This window comes from Macaca fascicularis, chromosome 8 (genome assembly GCF_037993035.2).
Source record: "Macaca fascicularis isolate 582-1 chromosome 8, T2T-MFA8v1.1".
NCBI classification, from domain to species: Eukaryota; Metazoa; Chordata; class Mammalia; order Primates; family Cercopithecidae; genus Macaca; species Macaca fascicularis.
The window spans coordinates 21,707,751-21,732,720 of record NC_088382.1 but is presented as its reverse complement, the minus strand read 5'-3'; the positions used below and the strand labels follow the sequence as shown (position 1 = coordinate 21,732,720).

The 24,970-nt window shown below is 40.1% G+C and overlaps 1 protein-coding gene across 10 annotated transcripts in view; it reads left to right on the top strand.

Moving 5' to 3' along the window:
* PSD3 (pleckstrin and Sec7 domain containing 3) overlaps nt 1-24,970 on the top strand; it is a 554,389-nt gene that overhangs the window by 417,597 nt on the left and 111,822 nt on the right. For 8 of the 10 annotated variants that reach the window (XM_045398994.3, XM_005562705.5, XM_015454524.4 and 5 more), the window contains one exon: nt 21,287-21,330. In XM_045398994.3, the coding sequence (XP_045254929.2) occupies nt 21,287-21,330 (44 nt within the window). Of the gene's footprint in view, nt 1-8,161; nt 9,353-21,286; nt 21,331-24,970 lie in introns of those variants that run through there. The other 2 variants (XM_065518951.2, XM_074000389.1) reach the window with 1 other exon arrangement.

Here is a 24,970-nt window from a genome sequence, read left to right as displayed (position 1 = left end):
ATGCATAAATTAGGATTGTACCAGACCACAAGGGGCTGGGACTCTGATGAGAGGTGCAAGAAGGAAAACTTTTTTTTTTTTTTTGGAGCCGGAGTTTCACTCTTGTTGCCTGGGCTAGAGTGCAATGGCACAATCGCGGCTCACTGCAACCTCTGCCTGCCAGATTCAAGTGATTCTCCTGCCTCAGCCTCCCAAGTAGCTGGGATTACAGGCATGCGCCACCACACTCGGCTAATTTTGTATTTTTAGTAGAGACGGAGTTTCTCCATGTTGGTCAGGCTGGTCTTGAACTCCCAACCTTAGGTGATCTGCCCGCCTAGGCCCCCCAAAGTGTTAGGATTATAGGCATGAGCGGCTGCGCCCTGCCGGGAAAACTTTTATATAGTATTTGCAGAAGCAAGACAAAGAGAACAGTTTTGATTGGCTGGAAGTTAGTTGGTGGAAAGAATGATACACAGAGAGAAAGAAAAATAATTTTTTTAAAGAAGTTGATGGCTTCTGATTGGTATATTTTCTAGTTTCCATTTACTGTTTACATTGGCTTTTGGTTTGTTCATGTAAAACTTTAAAATGCCAGAGCTACCTCAGTCTAATGAGCTCCCAAGGAGAATTTTGTTTAAACAACTTAAACTATTAGGTCAAAATATCAGCATCTTCCTGCACTAGTTCTAATCCTGGCATATGAAGGAATTAGGGAGGCGGTGTCTTGAACAAAGTAAATCTGGTAGTGCAAAGATAAAAACAATTTTATCTCCAGAAGTGTATTTTTCTTTTATTGGCTTTTGTATGTTTACTCTGTACTTCTTGTGTTCCAGGAAGTTATACTTTGCCTCCAGGTATTATTCTGCCAGACTAACATGTTCTAATGTTTTGAGGGTTTTTTGGTTTTTGTTTGTTTGTTTGTTTGTTTTTGAGACGGAGTCTCGCTCTGTCGCCCAGGCTGGAGTGCAGTGGCCTGATATCGGCTCACTGCAATCTCCACTTCCCGGATTCACACCATTCTCCTGCCTCAGCCTCCCGAGTAGCTGGGACTACAGGCACCCGCCGCCATGCCCAGCTAATTTTTTGTATTTTTAGTAGAGACAGCGTTTCACCGTGTTAGCCAGGATGGTCTCGATCCCCTGACCTCGTGATCCACCCGCCTCGGCCTCTCAAAGTGCTGAGATTAGAGGCGTGAGCCACTACGCCTGGCCAACGTGTTCTAATGTTTTACTGTGATCGTTAGCCAAATAAGATCTTAAAAAGAGACCTGGCTTCTTCAGGGACGTAGTTTTACAGAGAATCATTATCTGTATTGTTTTCATCATCCATAGCTATTTATTCCCTTAAGTGGATGACTTGAGTCAGACTTGCCCCAAAACAAAATCTTTCACTCCTTACACAATATTGTTCTGTCTCCTAGGCCTGAGTGCAGTGGCGTGACCTGGGCTCACGGTAACCTCCTCCTCCTGGGTTCAGGCGATTATCATGCACCACCACACCCAGCTATTTTTTTTATTTTTAATAGAGATGGAGTTTTGCCATGTTGACCAGGCTGCTCTTTAATTCCTGGCCTCATGTGATCTGACCTCCTTGGCCTCCAAAAATGCTGGCATTTAAGGCGTGAGCCACTGCGCCGACCTGGTTTTATTTTTGTTAGAAAAGCTAGCAAACTGACACTGGTTTGTGTTACTGGGTTGGTTTGTTAGCGCTCCCCCTTGCCCCCCACCTCTTAATTTCCCTCCTTTCTCTAGTTCTTCTGTATCTGTGAATTTCTCAAATCCTGCTGGTACTTTCATATGAATAAATGTCTTTTTTTAAGGTTGTTCAAATGATTATTTAGGAGTAAATGTTGAGCAAACTATGGTCCTGATAGAATGATATTTCTTGACCCTTGAATATAATTAACAGCAGATCTTCACCATCACTAATTACCCATTTTCACTTGAGTGAAGTGTAGGTGATGTGTTTCGTTTGGGTGTCTCTATTACAGACCGTAGGCTCTTTGGCATCCCATGTAATGGAAATTAACATGGAGCCAAGCCGATTTCCCAGACAAGCCTTTTAAATCAGGGCTTGTGCTCAAGCACAAGGGAGACAGCGGAGGTGAGGTACAGGGTTCTCTGACTGGCTCTGCAGGGAGTGGCGGGGGGAAGCTGGTAGAGATTTTTTCATTAGGCAGAGCACAGATACTGTTATCAGAGCTAAAGTATACGGGCTGGGCAAAGCACCAAGAGGGGTAGGGTGTGCAGGTCAGCGTGTCTGGTTGTAATAGTTATCTCGAGTGATGGGTTTCTTGGTGCTCTGGCCAGCAGCAATAAGGCTATAAATCAACTGTTCGGCATTTCCTACTCAGGGTGGGACACTCCACAATCTTGGTTTTCGTGTTAAATCTCCTAAGACCAGTTTCTGGAATTCTCTAAGTGAAAGACATATTTAAACATTACGAGAGTAGAGAAGAATGGCTATTTTCTTTGTGTGGCAAAATTCCTCAAGGTTAGCGGGTATAGCATCAGTGAGGTAGAGTTGTGGGTTTTGTGAAGAGAAGAAGAAAAAAATATATGAAGGAGAAGCCGCGTCCCACTCCTGTCCTGTGTCATCTCTAACTCCCAATGCCGTACTGCATTCTTGCTGCCCTCCATTTATGAGTAGACTGTATTTGAACACATTCTTCTGGGGAAGGTGTACGAAAGCAGGTGTTTGAGAATTTCCATGTGGTATTTGAACATTGTAGATAAAATGCTGGTCCATGCTGTCATTCCTGGCAAGCTTAATGTAATATTGTTTTCAGAATCCAGGGAAAGGAAAAAGAAAAATCTATGCAATAATGATAGGAGTTGAAAGAGAAAAAATACATACACTTGCATTTTAAATATAGTCACTGCCAAAGATCAGGGAGTTTCGTAGCGTCATGATAACCTGAAGTTAACCATAAGGAGCTTCTGTGTGGGAGTATGTATGGTGACAAGATATTCCGCAACCTGTTGTTAGATCATGACTGGTTTGGAGCTTAGGGATTGCCTTCAGCTTACAGTCTAATAGGAGATTTTTGGAAAATATTTTTTATTTACTCATCCATAGTGATGCAGAGACCAGGAGTAGCTGAGCAAGATGGCTTCCTGCTTGTTAATTTATGATACTAATTTATGATGGAAGTTACTCTTCTGACATTAATTTTAATTCAGATTCTTAAGCTTTTGCCTTAACTATCATTCAAGCAGATTTTATTTTATTTTTTAAATCCACTGTACCGTGTTCTGATGGTACCTGTTTGGGCACGTAGATCACCTGATATCAGTGGAATTTGTTTTTCTAGGTAGATTCTTTGAAATGCTTCGTGTCACAATTTTTCCAAATGGGCTTGCTGAGGCTGTAGCTCTAGCCTGACTCCCCGTATGACATGCCATTGTTTGTAGCCTGCAGTTAAGTTTTACAACATGAAATGCCACCCAAGACACTGGAAACGTTAGTGTACTCATTATTGCCACATTCAAATCGGGTGAGCCAAGTGTGTGTTTGATTACAGTAAATAAATTAGATTATGTAGCTATCTCAAACAGTCTAATCTCCTTCTTGCACTCAGCTGCAGTTTAGTGGTGTCAGCGTCAGCTCTACTCCTCAGAAATCCACTGGGACAGGCCGAGGTGTTTACAGGAAGCAGTAAGACCTTCCCTGGATCCTGGTACCCCAGTGACTCATGACAGGGGAACGAATCCCTGTTGAGTTTTTCATTACAGTTTTCTTCTAAGATCTCCCAGCATAAGTAAATCTAAAGGCTTGGGGTCCTACCTAACTAGACATACAGGTACAGGAAAGTACTTTGAGAGAAGCAGCTATTGACTGTCACTCAGAGGGACAGATAAAGTACCAGCAGATTTGTATAGATTTATGACACTTTTCTTTACCGTTTCTTTTTTTAATTTTTTTTTTTTTTTTTTTTTTTTTTGAGACAGTCCCGCTCTGTCACCCAGACTGGAGTGCAGTGGCGCGATCTTGGCTCACTGCAAGCTCTGCCTCCCGGGTTCATGCCATTCTCCTGCCTCAGCCTCCTGGTAGCTGGGACTACAGGCACCTGCCACCACGCCCGGGTAATTTTTTGTATTTTTAGTAGCGACGGGGTTTCACAGTGTTAGCCAGGATGGTCTCGATCTCCTGACCTCATGATCCTGCTGCTTTGGCCTCCCAAAGTGCTGGGATTACCGGCGTGAGCCACCACACCTGGCCTATTGTTTCATTTTTTTTTTAATTGGAGGCAGGGTCTAACTGTGTCACCCAAGCTGGAGTGCAGTAGTGAGAACGTAGCTCAATGTAGCCCTGAAATCCTGGCCTCATATAATCCTCACGCCTCAGCTTCCTGAGTAACTAGCACTATAGGCAAATGTCACCACTCCTTGCTAATATTTTAATTTTTTGTAGAGACAGAGGACTTACAATGTTGCCCAGTCTGGTCTTGAACACCCGACCTCAGGTGCTTCTCCCACCTTGGCCCCCCAAAGCGCTGGGATCACAGACACGAGACGCTACATCTGGCCACACTTCTCTTTCTTAATATACCCTCTTAAAAACAGGTAAAATAGAAAGGCCATTCGCAGTACTCTTACTAGGGTTGGGCAGTGTTTTGAGGAGATTTTCTGTGCCTCATCAACCCCCTGCTGTGTTCTCTTAGACTGTGATTAAGTGGTATTTGGATACAGCAAAAAACTTAACTCTTAAATTAGAGTTTAAGCTAACAATGTACTTTTATCTTTACACTCACCTAAACTCCACTAAAATGACAGTAGGACTCATAGACCTTCAAGGACACAAAGAATGAGAGAGGATTTTGTCAAAACATCAGCAAACTTTGAAAGATGGAAACCAGATAGACGTGTTGACTATTTTAGTTCCACAGAAAAAACTGGACCCCACATACCAAAGAAAGAAATAGACCAGTTTGTCCCCACAGAATGCAGAAAGGGCCCAGGAACTGGGGGCCACTGGCTACCTCTGAGGGCAGTGAGTTGAACGAGGACAGCCCTTTAAAGCCTCTAAAATTAGTAAATCGACCTTCTGAATGCCCTCCCCTGCTTTGATAGCCGCACACCCTTCCTGCCACCATTTTCTTTTCTTTTTTAAGACAATTTTCCCTCTTTCATCCAGTCTGGAGTGCAGTGGCGTGATCACAGCTCCCTGCGCCCTCAACTTCCTGGGCTCGGGGGATCCTCCCGAGTCCTCAGCTTCCAGAGTAGCAGGGGCTACAGGCACACACCACCATGCCTGGCTGATTTTTTAATTTTTCTTTTGCGGAGATAGGGTCTTGCTTTGTTTCCCAGGTTGGTCTTGAACTGCTGGGCTCAAGCAGTCCTCCAGCCTTGGCCTCCCGGATTGTTGGGATTACAGGTGTGAGCCAGCATGCCCCGCTGCCCACCCTACCATTTGCTGTTCTTTCTCTCTGATGAGTTTAACCCAGAGGTTTTGAGCTTACTAAATCAGGCTTAGTTGAGATCCCCACATTGAAAAAAGCAGGATTCAGTGAAAGGGGTAAACGTTCCACAGCAGGGAGTCTCCTCCCTCTCTACTTTCTCATGTACTTTTTCTCAGTTACTTGAAGAAGTGCAAGAGAAGACATGGTGTCCAGTGGACAGGAAATTTAAGAGCAGAGAGGGAGAGGGAATCCCCAAAAAGATGGCAAGGGAAACCCTGCGACAACAGCTGTGCCAGAGATAGAAACCAGCCGGGTTAGAGGAGTGGGGGCAGAGACGATGCCAAGAGACATGCTTCCTACCATGGCACTGACGGAATGCCTGCTGGAGGGTGTGAAGTTGACGTAGAGATAGATTCGTAGAAAACCGAGTAAACAACAACAAAATAAGATGATGATGAACTCTAGGGAAATAAAAAATCTTACAGAAAATGGAAACAAAGCCTAGTGTTCTGTCCCATGAATAATATCTATGTAGTTACAATAATATGACTGAAAATTCATGAACATCCAAATTGTCATTGTGGTATGATTTTAATATGGGAGTGGAAGGAAGAGAAGGGCAGGGTATGTGGGTGTGGGTGGGTGGATGGGAGTGTGTGTGTGTTAAGAGAACTAAATAAATATTCTCTTTCCAGAGTTCAGCAATAGAAAGTCAGTAGTTCATACTGAAAATAAAAAAAACAAAAAGAGATTGAAAGAGGTTACTTTTGAGCAGCGAGAATCAGAGGTGAAGTTAAAAGATTGTTTGTATTACATACCTTTTAGTAATTTTTGATTATATAAATGATATACATATATTGCCTTGAGAAAATTTTTTAAATGAATCAGAAGGAATATAGACAGCATATATAGGTACATATGAGACTGGAATAATTCCCAGTGACTAGAATGGCTTTTGTTTTTCTTAATTAACTTTGTGTTTAACAAATGCCAGGTAATAGAGACTACTTTTTAAGAAAAGCAAAAGGTTTCATCTCTTCTAAGACTATACTCTAGCAGTTATCAGACTTGACCTTGTTCTGCTGCTAGTTGCTGTCAGAGTTTCTGTCTATAGCAAAATATCAGTGAAAGACTGGTCCTTTCTTGAGAAACAGTTGTCCATGCAACTTATTTTTATGAGATTGTCCATGCAACTTATTTTTATACAGCAATACTGATAGTAGTTCGTGCTTTGTTTCTTTAAAAAAATTATTTTCTCACTTAAGCAAAATGAAAAACTGGCAATTCTGTGTAGTTCCCTAAAATTTCTTTTGCAAATTTTCCTGTTTATGAAATTTGAAGCCTGCTATCCACTGGATAAGATTATTTAATTTGTTCGTATTGATCGTTTTGAATAAAACCTATTTCCATTTGATTTGTCTTTGTTGCTTTGTCTAATGCATGGAAATGGCAGGGAACAAATGCCAGGCCTGGCATTCTTTCTAAATGTCAAAGTCCCCCAGGGATTGTTTTTTTTTTTACAGGCCATTTATTTGAAAGGGCTCTGCTTATTACCCAGCAAATTTTTTTTTAATAAACTGTGCACATTAACTTCATCATGTCCATAGTCATTAAATATTATTGATCATTTTTCTTGTGTATTTAAAAAATACTGCATATATTTACAAGGTCACTTTAAATTTTTGTTTTCCTTATGCTCTCATATAGCATTTTTTATTATGGTACATTCCTGCTACTTTCCAACAGTTAAGGCTTACCAACAAGAGGGACATAACAAATTTCAGCAAGTGCATTCCAGAATCTTTTTTGAAAATACTGGTAATGATTATGTTTTTCATTGATATGGCTTAGCTGTCTAAATTAGCCAAGTTTCTTTATAAATTAATAAATTACAGTTTCAGAGGATCAGGGTATAAAAGTTAAAAACAAAATCAGGAGATGACTATGAACACAATGGCTTTTAGAATGATGGTGCTCCCACAGGAGAATAGTTACATCTGCTGAAGAATACTTTGGACGTTAACCTTTAATTCGTTTTATAAGGAAGAAAGTGATTCACTCAGACCTTAACTGCATAACCTCTTTCCAAGGTGTTAGGCTCTTGGATTTCTGCATTAAAGCACATTCTTATAATGTTTTTTAGATGGTTGTATTTAATGTCTACCTGAGATTAAAGAAAGATGAGGGTGCTTTGATAATGTATGTTGCTGTCTTCCTATCTGTACGTCAGTGAGTTCAATGAGAATACCTTTTCTTCATGGAATACGTAGACTTCTGGAGAGGATTTTGATGTTGTCATGGCAAGTCTATGTTGGGAAGGACATGAAAAGAGTGTAAAGTCGTGAATGAAAATATGGGCTCTAAAGTCAATCCGTCATCTATTTCAGTTGTGGCTGGCGTAGGGTTGCCAGATTTCACAAATAAAAATACAGAACACCCCGGTAAATTTTAATTTTAGACAAATTTTAGTGTGTCTCAGGTAAAATTGGAGGGCATGCTTATGCTCAAAATGTTACTATTTATCTGAAGTTCAAATTTAACTGAGCATCTTGCATTTGATCTGGTAACTTTCAGCCTACACCAAGCAACAATCTGTCTAACCTCCAGCTCCTAAATCAGTGAAGTGGAGTCATCCTAGTTACTTCCTAGGACGTAGAAGGAGGCATGAATCCAGGTCTGCTGCTTTCTAGCTCGTTGTTCTTTTTTTCCTGCCTTCGCTGCCGCCCATCATAATTGTGTTATACAGCATCATCCTCACTGAAGCCCTTGCCTTCTCAGCACATGAAACACTTGCTGTGGTCAAGACAACTTATGAAGCATTATGGAGACTGAAGGGAGATGGAAGACTTGATCTCATCTGCAAGGAGCATAAAATCTAGTGTCATCTCTATTTTTCATCGAAGAAGCAATGTGTACACTGTGTGGTCAACATTCAAATTGTCCAGATTATACACTGAAAATTCCCCCCACCCTGCCACTGAGTTGCTGTGTCAGAGTCAGTCGTCGTCAGTGGGGTTGTGTGTATCCCCTCAGAAATGTTCTGTTCATGCCCAGATACTCACATTTTTCCCCCACAGAATGGAAACATACCATAACAATATTTTGCACCTTACTTTTTTCCTTCATCTCTTAATGTATTTACCTCTTCCTTAGCTTAAATAACTTTAAATATTCATGGATAACAGTATTATTTCTGGTGCCACTGTTGAAACTGTTCATAGTACCCAATTTTTTATTTGTGCTTGAGGTATTTGAAAATGGTACAGCCTTCTCCTGTAATTTAGAAAAACAGCCTGATCCATCCCAGATCCACCACTGCCTGCCATCACCCCAGTCAAGTCACCTCACCTGTCACCCGGATTCCACCTGTCTCACTGCTATTTCCCTTTCTCTCTCACGATCCTTTCTCCACACAGAAGTGGGGCCACCCTTTAAAAACATGAATTACAGCAGGTCACCCTCCTGCTTAAAATCCTCTAGTGGTCACCTGGCCAGCACAGAGTAAACCCCTAACTTTTCTGGCTTAAAAGCCCTTCAGGACCTGCTTCCCCATTTGCCCTTGTCTCACACCACACCTGGGCCCACGTGCTCCAGCCTCACCAGCCTCGCTGGGTGTCTCAGACCTGCCCTGCTCAGTGGTGTTCAGGAGCTGCTTACCCCGCTCCCCACACGTTTGCGTGGCTGCTTCTGGTCACTCATGTCTTAGGTTTCCTTGCCAAGAGGCCGTCTGTGACCATCCAGGCTACGGCTACTCTTTCCAGTGACTTTATTTTAATCACCTTAAAATAATTATCTGGTAGCCTACCAGAAAGTGACAGAATTATCGTCATCTGTTATTTTTCTTTTTTATTATCTGCTTCTACCCCACTCAAATCTCAGTTCTGTGTCTGTTGTTCACCACTGGATTCACGATGCCTAAATAAATAACTGTTCAACTGAATATATGAATAAATAAACGAATGGTTTTAAGAGATTTATTTATACTATTGTAAGTGTTACAAATGTGAATTAGTCTTCTAGCTGTTATAAAATACTTTACTGTATTCATACTTATACCATATGCTATACTATTACAGTATTCAAAATAAAATTTATTGCTGTGAGAGTTCAGTGAGATCAAGTGAAAGGCTCTTAGCAGTGTCACGTAGTGGGGCCTCATTGATAGTTTTATTATTATCAGAGGAAGATCAGTTATTTGAAATGGCTAGAACATCATCACAGCTTCAGAAATACCAGGCGAAACATCAAATATTCAGAAGTTTGTCTATAAATCAAAAATTGGAAATTTTGCCATGTTTGTTCAGCGATTCTTACTGTTTCCTCCCTACAATTTCTAATCGTATCATTCCAATCTGTTTCAAAATTGGTGTCCTCTTCGACAATGGATGTGCTTGTCTGACCCACGGTAGCTTACCTTGCTCTCTCTGTTGCCACACTTGAAAATTTACCAGCCTTGAATAATTGGTGCTTCTAGTTACTTCTCAAAAAAAAAAAAAAAAAAAAAAAAAAAAAAAAAAAGCAATAGTGAAGCTATATTCCCAGTTGGTTGAAATCAGGCTATGGCTGAGTACTAGCTTTCCTTGTACATGGAGCTTTCTCTAAACCTCCGGAGTCTCTCCCAGGCCTTCCTGACTTATCTATTAGCTGCCTATTTCTATAGATATTTGAGTTGTAACCTTTAGTTTGTTTTTTGATGATGAACCAGCATTTGGACTTAATGTTCTAACCAGTTCATTAGATGTTTACGGTTGTAACTAGGGGAAAAATTCTTTAAACAGGCAGACCTTGGAGATATTACAGGTTCAGTTCTAGACCACAGCAATAAAACAAATATCGCAATAAAGCAAGCCACAGGAATTTTTTGGTGTCCCTGTGCATATAAAAGTGATGTTTACACGGCTGGGTGCGGTAGCTCACGCCTTTAATCCCAGCACTTTGGGAGGCCAAGGCCGGCGGATCACCTGAGGTCAGGAGTTCAAGACCACTTGGCCAACATGGTGAAACCCTGTCTCTACTAAAAATACAAAAATAAACAGGACTCAGTGGCATGTACCTATAATCCCAGCTACTTGGGAGGCTAAGGTAGGAGAATCACTTGAACCCGGGAGGCGGAGGTTGCAGTAAGTAGAGATCATGCTACTGCTTTCCAGCCTGGGTGACAAAGACTATCTCAAAAAAAAAGTTCTATTTACACTTTAGTTTATTATGTGTGTCATTGCAGCCTTCAGCAGGTTGTCATCGTTTTGCTTATGGAGGGTGTCACCTTGATGTTGATGGCTGCTGACTGATCAGGGTAGTGGCTGCTGAAGGTTGATGTGACTGTGGCAATTTCTGAAAATAAGACAATAATTAAGCTTGCTGCATCATTAGTTTTGTTTGTTTGTTTGTTTTTTAAGACTGGGTCTTGCTGTGTCACCCAGGCTGAAGCGCAGTGGCACGATCACAGCTCACTGCAGCCTTGATCTCCCAGGCTCAAACAATCTTCTCACCTTAGCCTTTCAAATAGCTGGGACCATTGGCATGCACACCACACACGCCCAGCTGTAGATTCTTTCATGAAAGATTTCCGTGTAACATTTGATGCTGTTTGTTAGCATTTTACCCACAGTAGAACTTCATTCAAAAATACAGTCAGTCCTCTCAAACCCTGCTGCTGCTTTATGAACTGTATTTATTTAATATTCTAAATCCTTTTTTGTCATCTTAACAGTGTTCATAGCATCTTCACCAGGGGTAGTTTCCATCTCAAGAAACGACTTTCTTTGCTCATCCATACAAGTCCTCATCTGTTCAAGTTTTACGCTGAGATTGCAGCAACGCAGTCATATCTGTAGGCTCCACTTCTAATTCTAGTTGTCTTATTGTTTCCACGACATCTGCAGTGACGTCCTCTGCTGAAGTCTCAAACCCCGCAAAGTCATTCCATGAGGGTTGGAATCGACTTCTTCCAAACTCCTGTTGATGTTGATATTTTGACCTCCCATGAATCACAGATGTTCTTGAAGGCATCCAGAATGATGAATCCTTTCGAGAAGGTTTTCAGTTCACTTTGCCCATATCCATCAGAGGAGTCACTATCTATGGCAGTTACAGCCTTGTGAAATGTATTTAAATAATAAGACTTGGAAGTAGAAATTACGTCTTGATCCTTGGTCTGCAGAATGGATGTTGTGTTACCAGGCATGAAAACAACAGTCATCTCCTTATACATCTCTGTCAGAGTTCTTGGGTGATGAGGTGCTGTCTTAATGAGCAGTAGCATTTTTAAAGGAATCCTTTTTTCTGAACAATGTATCTCGACAATGGACTTAAAATATTTAGCAAACCATCCTGTCAACAGATATGCTGCCATCCTGGCTTTGTTGTTACATATTAAGAGCAAAGGCAGAGTGAGGGCCTCAGGATTTTCAAAATGATACATGAGCACTGACTTCAGCATAAAGTCACCAGCTGCACTGCCCTTAACAGAGAGTCAGCCTGACTTTTCAAGCTTTGTAGCCAGGCATTGACCTCTCCTCTCTAGCTATCAAAGTCCTAGATAGCATTGTCTTCCAATAAAAGGCAGTTTTGTATATATTGAAAATCTGTTGTTTAGTATAACTACCTTCATTGGTGATCTTAGCTGGATCTTCTGGATAACTTGCTGCAACCTCTCCATCACCGGTTGCAGCTTTACCGTGTACTTTTATATTATGGCATCTGCGTCTTTCCTTAAACCTCATGAACCAACCTCTGTTACCTTCAAACTTTTCTTCTGCAGCTTTCTCACTTGTCTCAGCTTCTGACGAATGAAAGAGAGTTAGGGCCTTGCTCTGAATTGGGCTTTGGCCTTAAGGCAATGTCGTGGCTGGTTTGATCTTCTATCCAGACCATTTAAACTTTCTCCATATCAGCAATAAAGCTGTTTCGCTTTCTTATATTTTGTGTGTTCACTGGAGTAACACTTTTAATTTTCTTGAAGAACTTTTTCTTTTCATTTACAACTTAATTAATGGGTGCAAGAAACCTCACCTACAGCCTAGCCTTAGCCTCACTAAGCTTAATCATTTCTAGCAGTGAGAGACACGCAACTCTTCCTTTTACTTGAACAGTTAGAGGCCATGGCAGGATTACTGATTGGCCTAACTTCAATATTGTTGTGTCTCAGGGAACAGCTGGTCAGTGCAGTGCTCAGAACGCATGACATTTATTAAGTTTACCATCGTATATGGACATGGTTCGTGACTTCCCAAAACAATGACAGTAGTAACATCAAAGGTCACTGATCACCATAGCAAATATAATAATAATGCAAATGTTTGAATTGTGAGAATTGTCAAAATGTGACAGAGATACGAAGTGAAACCATGCTGCTGGAAAAAAAAATGGCACCAACAGACTTGCTCAAAACAGGGTAGCCACAAACCTTCAAGTTGTAAAGCAATATAGTATACGTGAAGCTCAGTGAAGCAAAGCACGATACAGTGAGGTATCCCTGTGCTTAAAACCTTTGCTCTACAAAGAATTTAGCAGCAATCTTAATGTTTTGTTTACATTTGGAATAGTGTTATTCATACTAGCATATTTAAGATCCTTTCTCTAAGACACAACAGCCAGTTCAATAGAAGGTAATCTCAAGGTGAAGCAAAAGTAGTTTAGGAGGAATGTGCTGTGTTTGAATACATCTTATTGATCAAGTCCACCCCAAAAATAAATGAATGAATGCATACACACATTAGTAAAAGTTTGAAGTATTATGTTAGTACAAAAGATAATTAGCAATTACATTTTTTTCAGTTTCTTTTTTCGCTTTTTGTTTTTTTGAGACAAAAGTCTCATTCTCTCTCCCAGGCTGGTGTGCAGTGGCATGATCTTAGCTCACTGCAACCTTCACCTGCCCGGTTCAAGCAATCCTCCTGCTTCAGCCTCCAAGTAGCTGGGACTATAGGCACATGTTGCCACACCTGGCAAATTTTTGTGTTTTTAGTAAAGGCTGGGTTTCCCCATGTTGGCTAGGCTGGTTTTGAACTCCTGGGCTCAAGAGATCCACACTCCTCGGCTCCCAAAGTGCTGAGATTACATTTGTGAGCCACTGCACCCAACCTTCACTTTCAGGTTTGATTTTGTGCATCTCCAGAAATGCTGGCCATATTCTTTGGCAGGAGTGTTTAGTTAGTATTGTCTTTGGCTACCTTATTTTTCTTCAGTAATAATGAAGGAATGGAGGTTCAAACTGTTGTAGCTCAGAAAGGTGCGTTGACAAGAGGCAGTCGGAGTCCCACTGCTCCCCTTCTCCCACCTCTTAACATTTCTCTGGCTTTCTTACTATAGCTCCCACTCCCTCTCCTATTCTTGTTTGTTCATTTGCAATTTTAAGATATGCATTTATTAATCTATAAAAGCTGTGCTTGGGATTTGAGAGCAGGTAGTGATGTTATTGATCAAAAACCATGGCAAAAAAAAAATATTTAGTGAGGAACACAGGAAAAGGGAGCAGAGAGTAAAGAAAGGACTAGTTTGGGAGTTTAGCTGAGTGATAGCTAAGGTCTTTCTGAAGTAGAATTGTAAAATAGTAGATCTGGAAGTGAGCAAAGAACGCTAACTTTATGCAGCCCTCTCCTATTGCATATAAAGAAAATGAGGGCCAGATCAATTGATTTGTCTTAAACGTGCAAGTCCATGACAGGTGCTCCACCCACCCATTTCAAATTCTTTGCTCATAAGGTTGGATCTTTTCTCTCTTTTATTAAATTTTTCTCTCAAGAAAATACGTATAACATAATGTCGCATATTAGATACTGTGTGTGAAAGTGTCTCGCACATTGTAAGTAGGAAAAAAATTAGTTGACTCCATTAGCTGACTAATTCTTCACTAGGTGAAGTTCAGTCAGGGTTAGCAGCACATTTTATATTCCTTATATAAGAGGCCTCTGAAGGCAGAACAGATTAATCCGTACCTAGCATAATGCCTCCCTAGCCTCTAGGATGTACTTAAAAATGATTACATGATGAATTATACATGTTAATTATACTTCAGATTCTCTTTCAATAAGATAAGGGCTTTGAAATTAATTTTCTAGTGTTCATTAATATGAATTTGTGCTGGGACATGTATTCACGGTGAGGTGCTTTTGCGACTGTGACTGGGTTTGGAAGTGTATCACAACACAAGATTAATTGTCCAAGACACAGATTTCAGCTCTGTTTACATGTTAACTCGATTCCAAAACTATGTCTGACCATAGAAGTAAAAAAAAAAAAAAAAAAAAACCAAAAAAAAAACAGAAAAGCAAATTCAAGCATGTTCTGTCACCCTAAATAAGAACTGAAAAGATGAATGTTAACCAAGTTGCTTATGAATATACATTCTCTAATGTGGTGCTCTTTACAGTTGGGTATATGAAAACTGTCCAGTGGGTATGGGAGAACACAGATAGCTTAAAGGGAATCAATTTCCAGAAACTCATCTTCTATATGTTCTTCTCCCTAAAATGGATCTACCTTTGAGTTCTCTTGTGGTCAAGCCTTCAGGCTATTTCTCCTTTTGCACCTCTGCTTAACAATTGCCCTTTGCCACTTAAGGGGGGAAAAAAAACGCACTTATGACCTTATTTGGTACATCGCAAGGTGTAAGACCCCCACTGGTCGGGAGGGGGCAAAAAAAGAGTCAATTCCAAATACTAGTTTTGGAGAAGCTTCCTATAGTGAGAAATAGTGCGGTTTTTCAATATTATTTTAAGGCATAGACAAGACAATAAAAGTTGAAGACCGCTGCAAAGTATTTTGAGCTTTTCTAACCGTTTTGATACTCATCTATTAACTGGTTTTATCATTAATTTTTGACCAATGTCTTTTTTAAACATGCTTTTTCTCTGATAACACTGCCAGAGTGGTACATATTTAATTCTATACTTAACAGTCTGCTTGATCTGAGTGTCTGCATGAGAGCCAGCATAGCATTTGAAAGAGGGAATTGTGGTATGGATGGTGTCATAATTCTTTCTGAGTACAAATTCCGCTGCGGTCACTGTCAGTTTCACTGAAAGTGGAAGCTGTGATATCCTCCATACTTTTCATAATGATTCAGAGACCGCAGAGAAAAAAATTAATTGGAGTTTAGAGATTATTGAACTAAAATACACGGATTCCATCAGCTGTGCACAATATGTTGGAGAGAGAAAGAGAGAGACTCACGGTTACACAATGCATGGTAATGTAGAAAAGCTTCAGAGAACCCTGTGTGGGCTGGCGATGACGGCGCTAACGCCTTGAATAAAATTGCATTTTATCTTCTCTGAGAAGCAACCAAAAGTAAGGAACAAAGACTTAAAAAGTAAATTTAGACCAGGATACGTTTACCTCTGTAATTTAAGCAATTTCCTTTGCTTTTTCATTCTTAAAAATGATGATCTTCAAATTCAAAGAGTCGTTCTATCCTGGTTAGTGTCAAGAGAGGTGTGTGATTGTTATCTGGCTCCGGGGTTAAGTTACAGAAATTGCAGTTGGATAAAAGATTGATAAGCTTGCAAAGCAGTGATTTTTTTTAACCAAGGCTTCCAATCAGAGTTACATGTGGAGCATTTAGAAATATTCACGCATTTTCCTCATCCAAGGAGCTGATTTGGTAGATCTAGGACAGGGCACAATAATCAGTGTTTTAAAAAATTCCTCAGTCGATTCTTGCATGCACTGTCACATGTTTAGATAAGACCACTGTGGTGAAAGACTATTTGACCTAGGAACTGACCCTGGAACTATTTCTTAAAATCCATCTGTGGGTATATCATCATTCTTTGCTAGGTATCTGCGTTTCTCTTGCACCCTGGAGTACTGGTTTCCTTGGGCTGCTGTAACAAATTACCACAAACTTGGTGTCTTAAAAAACAGAAATGCATTCTCACAATTGCAGAGGCCAGAAGTCTGAAATCAAGAGGTCGACAGGGCTTTTCACCCTCTGGAGGGTCCAGGAGAAAAATCTCTTCCTCGCCTCTTCTAACCTCTGGTGGTCGCCAGCATTCTTTGAGTTATGTGTGTATTACTCTAATTTCCATATTCCTCTTCATGTCGCCTTCTTTTCTGTCTTTCTTAAATCTCCGTCTGCCTTCTTCTATAAAGACACTTGTGATTGCATTTAGAGCCCACCCACGTACGTTCCCCATCTCAAGTTCTTTAACTTAATCACATCTTTAAAGTTTTTGCCATATAAGGTAACATTCACAAGTTCTAGAGAATGGGACCTGGACATCTTTGTGGGGGGCATTCTTCTTCAGCCTTTCACAGTGAGTTACCGCTTCACTGTATGTACTGATGTGGGCTGTCCTGTCCCATTAAGGTCCATGTGGTAACTTGCCTCCCTTATCTCTAACTACCAGTCCATAGCAATGTTTCCTCACAAACCCTGCCGTCTTGGGGCCAGGCCAGATAACCCCTGGCAGAGCTGCAGATAAGCAGATAAGTTGTTTTTCTGAGCCGTAGACTATGCCTCCAGTTTTAACCATTTTCATGACAAATGCTTTGGGTCCTAAATGGACTGAGAGTATAGGATCAGTGCAGCCAGCCCATCTTCCTCTGTGACAAAGGCACTTCAAGCATGTGTCCTAGCAACGGTGGCTCTTTAAAGCTCATCTTTTAAGAATAGAACATTACCAGATTATTTGAATATATTCTAAGAGAGGCACAAGTCTTATTATCTTTTCAAACGGGCTCTGACTTTGGCCAGGCATGTATGATGCCGTAAGGTTTGGTCTTAGGAGGAGAGAATGTAGTTAGTTGATATAAACATGAAGTGTTATTTACTTGAGTCAGTGTTTGTGACAACCAGCTATGGGCCGTGGAGAGAAGTTAATTAACTTGGGATTTCATTTCCTCATCCTTGTAAGGAAACCTCTGTTTCGTGATCTCCGAGTTCAGTTCTGAAATCCCATTCTGTTGGTTCTTCCCTTACCATCAGAAAGGAGAAACAGGTGCTAGTACAGATGCATTTTAGAGAAGATGGCAAGAACCTCATGAATGAAGACCCTGCTGAAGCTTCAGTTGATGAATATTCAATGGCATTAATTTGTTCTGTTGTTTAATTTTCTCTAGTAGTCCTGAATTAGTCACATACAAATTGGGGAGACCGCGAAGTTCAGTGCTACCGCTCATTAATACCCACCTCCCCGCAACCCCCCAGTCCACTGGGCTTCAGAGATGGGCCGAGTCATAGAACTTTATCTCCTAGCCACACAGATCCGTCCATGGGAGGGATGGGGAACTAAACCTCTCCTGGGGCCTTTCATACTGGAGCTGGGAGAAAGAACTAGTTTGTTGTTGTTACTATTGAGAGAGCCAAGCTGTGAAAAGGTGTTGCTTATTTTGGATGCGTTTCTTGTTAGTGGAGAAACAAGGACTGGAGTTGGTTGGAGTAGAAAGAGGAGAATTGAGATGAGAGAGAAATTCCTGGACCCCTGAGGCTACTACATGCATACTTTTTTATGATCTGACTACATTAATTATTAGACCTCCTTACCCTTAAGGCAGTGTTTAGGTATTTGACATTTGAAAGTAAAAGAAATCCTAACTAATCTGTAGGATTTTCATATGGAGAAATCAGAGCAGGATTAATCAAGAGTTATATAGGTGTAACCACAGCTACTCAGAAGGCTAAGGCAGGAGGATCCCTTGAGCCCAGGATTTTGAGGCTGTAGTGAGCTATGACTGCACCACTGTACTCCAGCCTGGGCAACTAAGCAAGACCCTGTCTCAAAAAAAAAAATTATATAATATCTATTAATATTTTCATGTACAGCAGCAGAACAAAGAAGCTGAAGATATTAACTGGACTGGTGGAAGTGAGAGACCATGACTTCTAGGCTACACGGGAAAGGAAGTAATGACTGTCAGGCTAGAGATAAGGAAGAATCAAGGGAATTCATTTCTTAACTAGGCTGAGTAGATAAAAAGATGGGAAGTTGTGTAGAGAGTGTATTTAAGTTTTGAATGCATTTGTAAAGTGTCTTCCTTTTATTAAGAAAAACAGTGAATCGTGATAAAACACTACAAAGAACGAGGAAAATTCTTTTGCAATTTTGCAATTGAAAAGAATAGGGATGACATCCACTGTTTGGATTCGGCATGCTACAATAAAAAAAAATCTATTCTATGTTATTTACACAATGAGAGGACTTGATCTGCACTACTGCAAGTCTGTGGAATTCGGCAAGATGCTTTGTAATAGATTATCTTCATGAGCTATCTGGCTGATTGAATAGCAAGAATTTTTAAATTTAGAATTCTACTTCTCTTTAAGCAAAATATTCTTGAGGGCAAAAGTATTGGAAAAAAATTGTGCTAGAACAGGAATGAATGTATTAGAAAAATTTTAGATGTTTAGCTGTCATTTCAACCATCTACCTTTATGAACAGATTTTTAAAAAAATCTTTGCCACATTGTGAATTACTCTGTCTAATATTGAGTATGATAGTAGTATCTAAAGAAACTTTAATGATCTCTTTTCATTAGTAGTTTCTCAGCCCACTGTTACTTGTGGGTTCAAAATGGCTCATGCGAGTAATATAATTCATTTAAAAGGCATTTGTCCAACAAAAGCCCTGCTGAGACTTGAGCTAGAATTCAGCTCTCTCTGCGTTTCCATAGGTGTTCAGCCTCCTGAGACATTAACTGTATCATAGATTGGAGCTCTTCAGTAAACCTGAGTTCTTCAAAACGAATACCCAATTTATAGCATGGTCTTTGTGCCTCAGTGTACTCCGTATTTTAATTGTGTGTTCTATCCCTTTTGTGTTTGAGAATACATACCATGTCCTGAAAAATAAAAAATGTGACCTGGTTTTTATTAGCTACTGTAATTTTTCAGTAGTTGAATTGACCATTGCAGCCACAATGGAGAATTTTTATGAAGTTTGTCAAGATACTGGCTAAGAATACATGTATTGAGTCATAAATAATATAAAATCTGCATCTTAGATAAATTTATACTGAATTTGGAAGTATTTTGCTGAAAAGTGAATTCACTATTGGTGTGCAGGGTTTGCTTACACACATGTAAACGCTTGAGTGAGACAATGTTAAGGGCCAAAGGATAGAAATACAAGGCAATTCCGCTCTGCTGTGCTGCTTGGACAACTTTCTGAACCTGCCTTTTCTTGTTTGAAAGATAAGAGGTTAGATGACATATGATCCCCCTTTTTTCTATCTCAGAGTAAATGAAGTCTTGGCTAAGCCTTCAAGTTCTAATTGATCCAAGTCATTCTTGGAGGAAAAATGTTCCAACATCATCATAATATTGTTATGCATACAGTTTTTTTGTTGAATATAATTTGCTCTTGTGGTTTTGTATCTTAGAAATGCATTTGTGTGTTGCTTATAACATCTTAAAATTTAAAAGTAAAGCCAGACACTGTGGTATGTGCCTGTAGTCCCAGCTGCTCAGGAAGCTGAGGCAGGAGGATCACTTGAGCTCTGGAGTTTGAAGCTGTTGTGCACTATCATCATGATTGTGAATAGCCACTCCACTGCAGCCTGGGCAACATAGCAAGACCCTGTCTCTTAAAAAAGTGTTTCTTGGTAGTTGTTATAGTGGAACAAGCTGACTACAAGGACCTTTGTAATGCTAGAGCTGGGAGAATCAGGGTGGCAGTCTTGTGCTGACTTAACTATACCATTATTGTTACCAAGGGTCTAAAGAAGCTTTCTGTCCAAGCTGCCACAACCACACACACACCACAATGTAATACTTAACTGTAAGGCAGAATTGGGATGTTTCATTGGTAAAAAACTGCTTAAGTTAGTGGTATGGAAACTCTAAAACAGTTCTAAGATGCTTTTCCATGTCTGGCTTCAGTCCCCCTACCATGTATCTTACTCTTTAATTTCCCGTGAAGACAATTCTATTTCTTTCAGTAATGAAAAAGGAAAAAAAAAAAAAAAAAAAAAAGGGCGACCAGGCACGGTGGCTCACACCTGTAATCCCAGCACTTCGGGAGGGTGAGGTGGGCGGATCACCTGAGAACAGGAGTTCAAGACCATTCTGGCGAACATGGTGAAACTCCGTCTCTACTAAAAATACAAAAATTAGCCAGGTGTGGTGGCAGTGCACACCTGTAATCCCAGCTACTTGGGAGACTGAGGCAAGAGAATCACTTGAACCCAGGAGGCAGAGGTTGCAGTGAGCCAAGATTGTGCCATTGCACTCCAGCCTGCGCAACAGAGTGAGACTCAGACTGACAAAAAGAAGAAAAGAAAAATGTATGAGTACTCCACTGGCCAACTGAGTGAAACTACAAGACCATATTTTCAATATGAGAAATAGCATGCACAGTGTAATTTTAATCACATCCTAATATGTTACGATAGCGAAATGTAGTACAGTACTGTGCCTTACTGATAAAAGACAGTTTTTTGTTTTTTGTTTTTTTTTGAGACGGAGTCTTTGCTCTGTCACCCAGGCTGGGGTGCCGTGGCGCGAACTCGGCTCACTACAAGCTCCGCCTCCTGGGTTTACGCCATTCTCCAACCTCAGCCTCCCGAGTAGCTGGGACTACAGGCGCCCGCCACCTCGCCCAGCTAGTTTTTTTTGTACTTTTAGTAGAGACGGGGTTTCACCGTGTTAGCCAGGATGGTCTCGATCTCCTGACCTTGTGATCCGCCCGTCTCGGCCTCCCAAAGTGCTGGGATTACAGGCGTGAGCCACCGCGCCCGGCCCGATAAAAGACAGTTTTAACTTTGTGAAAGTCTCTTTGTTTCATGAAACGTTCACCCAATGCTCATTTGCCTCTCCATGTATTCACCTTTCTAAAGCCAAGATGGCTGACGGGGGTGCTTCGCGCCTATCCTGTTAGGAAGGAATTACTTGGTCATTTGCTGAATTCAAAATGTGGAACAGAATGGAAAGAATAATTTGATCTCATTTTCTCTCTTTACAGGCTCTGTACAACTCAATCAAGAATGAGAAGCTTGAATGGGCAGTGTAAGTGTGCTGGACTTCAGCCTTTAATAATGAACTACTCACTTTTTTCCTACTGTCTTTATGCCTTGGAAGTGATCTTAAAGGAGGATTAAATATGCATTGCCAATTCTCATTTTACACCAAGTGTCTTACCTACTTTGGTTTTATATAAGTAAACCCAGATACAAGTAAAACCTACTTTGGTTTTACACAGGTAAAACCAGAGTATACTGTGTTTTTTTTGGTACTCAGCGTGTTCCTATTCTGTTTTTAAAATGATTGCTGTACCTGTAGGTAATTAATTATCTTTTAAATTTATCTTTTAAAAAGTAACAGTCTAAAAGAAAAATATGCTGGTGAATAGCATGTATTCCAAAATTTAATACAAATGGTTTTGGTATCACCCACTTATTTTAATTATCCCGTTTCTATCATCATAGATCATGGCTTCCCAGGTTTATTTCCTATGGTACTAATCATACTGGGACATTGATAGATACTAAGCAGAAAACAACAACAGCAGCAACAAAAAAGGTTCTGTGAATAGAATAAGCTTGGGAGATTATGGATTGAATAAAGCTATTTTATTTAAACTGCAGAACTTCTAGGAGCTTATCCAATTCCAGTGTGTGTTATCAGTCCCCAAGAGAGGAATAGATCGTGTAGTATTTCCTGACTCTCTTTGACAGTAAAATGTAGTGTTTCAGGGTACATACTTTGGGATATGCTATTAAAGATGAGCTACATCTAAGTCTACGTAGAACAATACCACTCTTGTTAAAATTTCGCTAATCAATATAGCAGTTCAAAGTTTTAATTTTTTAAAAAATTATGGAAGAATATGAAATTTTTAATCACATTACCAGAAAATTAGGTCAAAATGTGTTTTTTGTAATTACAGCTTTGTGGATTTTATTTTTTGCTTTTACTAAGTATTCATAAGTATTGTTTTACCACATGACCTAACACAGCCTTCTACAATGAACTCGGGTGTACAGAATCATAACTTGGGAGATAAAACTTGTTCTATCATCGGCACATTGGAGGAACATGGGTTAGTAGTTGACTATGTATTACATACAATGTGCGGGAATGAATTTTTAAAGTATCAGCACCACTTGAATTGCTTCCACTCACTGTAGAGTCATATGGTACTATTGCAAGTTAGGGAGTCAAAAGTTAAGAATTTAATATTTGCATATATGTATATATATATGGCTTATGTGTCTGTATGTATATACATGATGAGACTCATTTAAAGGCAGCGTTCCATTTCAGTGAAAACAGATTATTCAGAATTCATGGTCTGCTATCAAAGGTGATCATTCTTCTTTGGGCTTATTTCTCATGAACAAAAGTGGGTTTCATAGAAAAATTTTTTGAAGGATATAGTCAGAATCTTGCTGAAATGCAAAAAGGACATCCTGACATATGCAGAATATGCAGTCTAGAGAAAATAAATAAAAATGGCATCATTGTATTCACTCTGGGCAAGAGAATACATTGAAAATTCTTTTATGAAGTTATTTTAAAAAACAAATACATATACTCTTGAGGACCTCTTTTGTAAATCTAGCTTTTTTTTGAATTTGTTACAGCAGATTTTATTTATTCATTTATGGGTAGTCAGAGTTGGATGCAAGAAAGCTGTATCTTGCGTGTGATCCAAGGGTGGAGGGGCGGGAGTTTATCCAGTAGCTGGCTTCTTCTGTGGCCCTCTTGTGAAGTTAGCAGAGCATCTTATTCAGAAGCCTGGATTTCAGAGTCAGATAAATTCTGACGTGAATTACAACTTTTTCATGTAGTAGCTGGTTCACTGACCAAGTTAACCTGTAGCCCTCAGTTTCCTCTTTTGCAAGACTGAGCAATTATTGAGCCTTGTGTAACCTTCCGGATGACACTGTGAAATGTTCGAAAACACTGAACATAAAGCAAGTTGCTCTTCAGTTGATGCCTGATGCTGTAGCTTTCAAAGCCTCAATTTCTTTTTCTTTTGTCTTTTTTTGTTTGTCTCTCTTGTTCCTATGCATATACATGTACTACATTTTTATACTTTATCAAGAATTAGGAGAAGACACTATAGTGGTTGTCCTATAATTAACTTTCTGTCTTCAGCTATAAAATGAAGGAATTGGATGAAATGATCACAAGCATTTTTTCTACTTCTAATATTCTGTAAATTTCTGAGTTTTATCATATATCAATGTTTCCTCCTGTGGAAAAAGTACTACTCTCTCAAGCAGATATAAAACAAAGGGATTATGGGACACCTAAGTCTTGGAATAAATGCTAACTCAAACAAAATTAAACAGATCTGTAACCAGCCTGTTCAATCGATGTCCATCTTGAATTCCTGCAGGAGAAATTTGAATTTAAAAATCTGACGTACATCTTGAATTTCTGTAGGAAATAAATGACCAATACCCCAATTTATTAAATCACTGAGTCTTATTTTTATCTTAAAGCACCTTTTAACATCTAAAACTGGTGTTTTTTATTTAGAACACACTTCAGAGAACCCTGACATATAACAACGTATGTGATCCTTTAGAAAAGGAACTAAGCAGCCGAGCACGGTGGCTCACACCTGTAATCCTAACACTTTGGGAGGCTGAGGAGCACGGATCACTTGAGGTCAGGAGTTTGAGACCAGCCTGGCCAAAATGGTGAAACCTCGTCTCTACCAAAAATATAAAAATTAGCTGGGCGTGGTTTCGTGCAGTTGTAATCCCAGCTACTCAGGAGGCTGAGGCAGGAGTATTGCTTGAACCCAAGAAGAAGAGGTTGCAGTGAGCCGAGATCGTGCCACTACACTTCAGCCTGGGTGACAGAGTGAGATTTGGTCTCAAAAAAAAAAAAAAAAAAAAAGAACCAAGCTTTTTCCTTCATAAATGTGTACGTACATGGATATAATTATTTATGACACTGTGCTCTCCCGGTTCTCCCATGCCTCCCTAACTACACTTTTTCTCTGACCCATTTTCCTCATATTATCCCTTAGTGTGAGATGGACACTTAGAATTGTCTTCTTCCAGTGTAGCCTCCTCCTCAGCAATTGCAATTCACTCTTAAAACTTCTTCTGCCGTTCTCTAAAAAGTCTTCCTATATATATACAGCTCTGACCTCTTTCCCAAGTTTCAATTCAGTGTTTGCATTTTCCTGCAGGATGTTTCTGCTGGCGCTTAGCACTCATCGTCTGTCTCCAAACTTGGTCGTGTGTGCTCCATTTCTATTAATGACACCAGCATTTCCGGCTTACCTGGATTTTAGCCTTTACATCATCTTTGACACCCTCCCACGCCACCACTTCCAACCCCTGCAGAAATGGCTCCAAACAGCACCTTTCCTCTTCACTCCTGCCATTCTTTTGTTTTTCAGGCATTTATACTGTTTGCCTTCTTAACAAGGGCTTCCATCTCCAGTCTTTCCTGTACTTCAACCTCTGTGAAGTTCCCATGTGCTGTAAAACTTTAATTAGGCCATTCACATTCTGCCAGTTATTGATTTTGTTCTCCATTCTTGTCTTCACACAGCCCCCATTTCAACTAGGCTCATAGTAGGTATAGCTACCCATGCTAGACCCATCGCTGCCTGCCTTTTTGCCAGCGTTCGTGAAGTCACCTCTGCTGGGAACCTGTGTCCCATAATCTTTTTATGTTC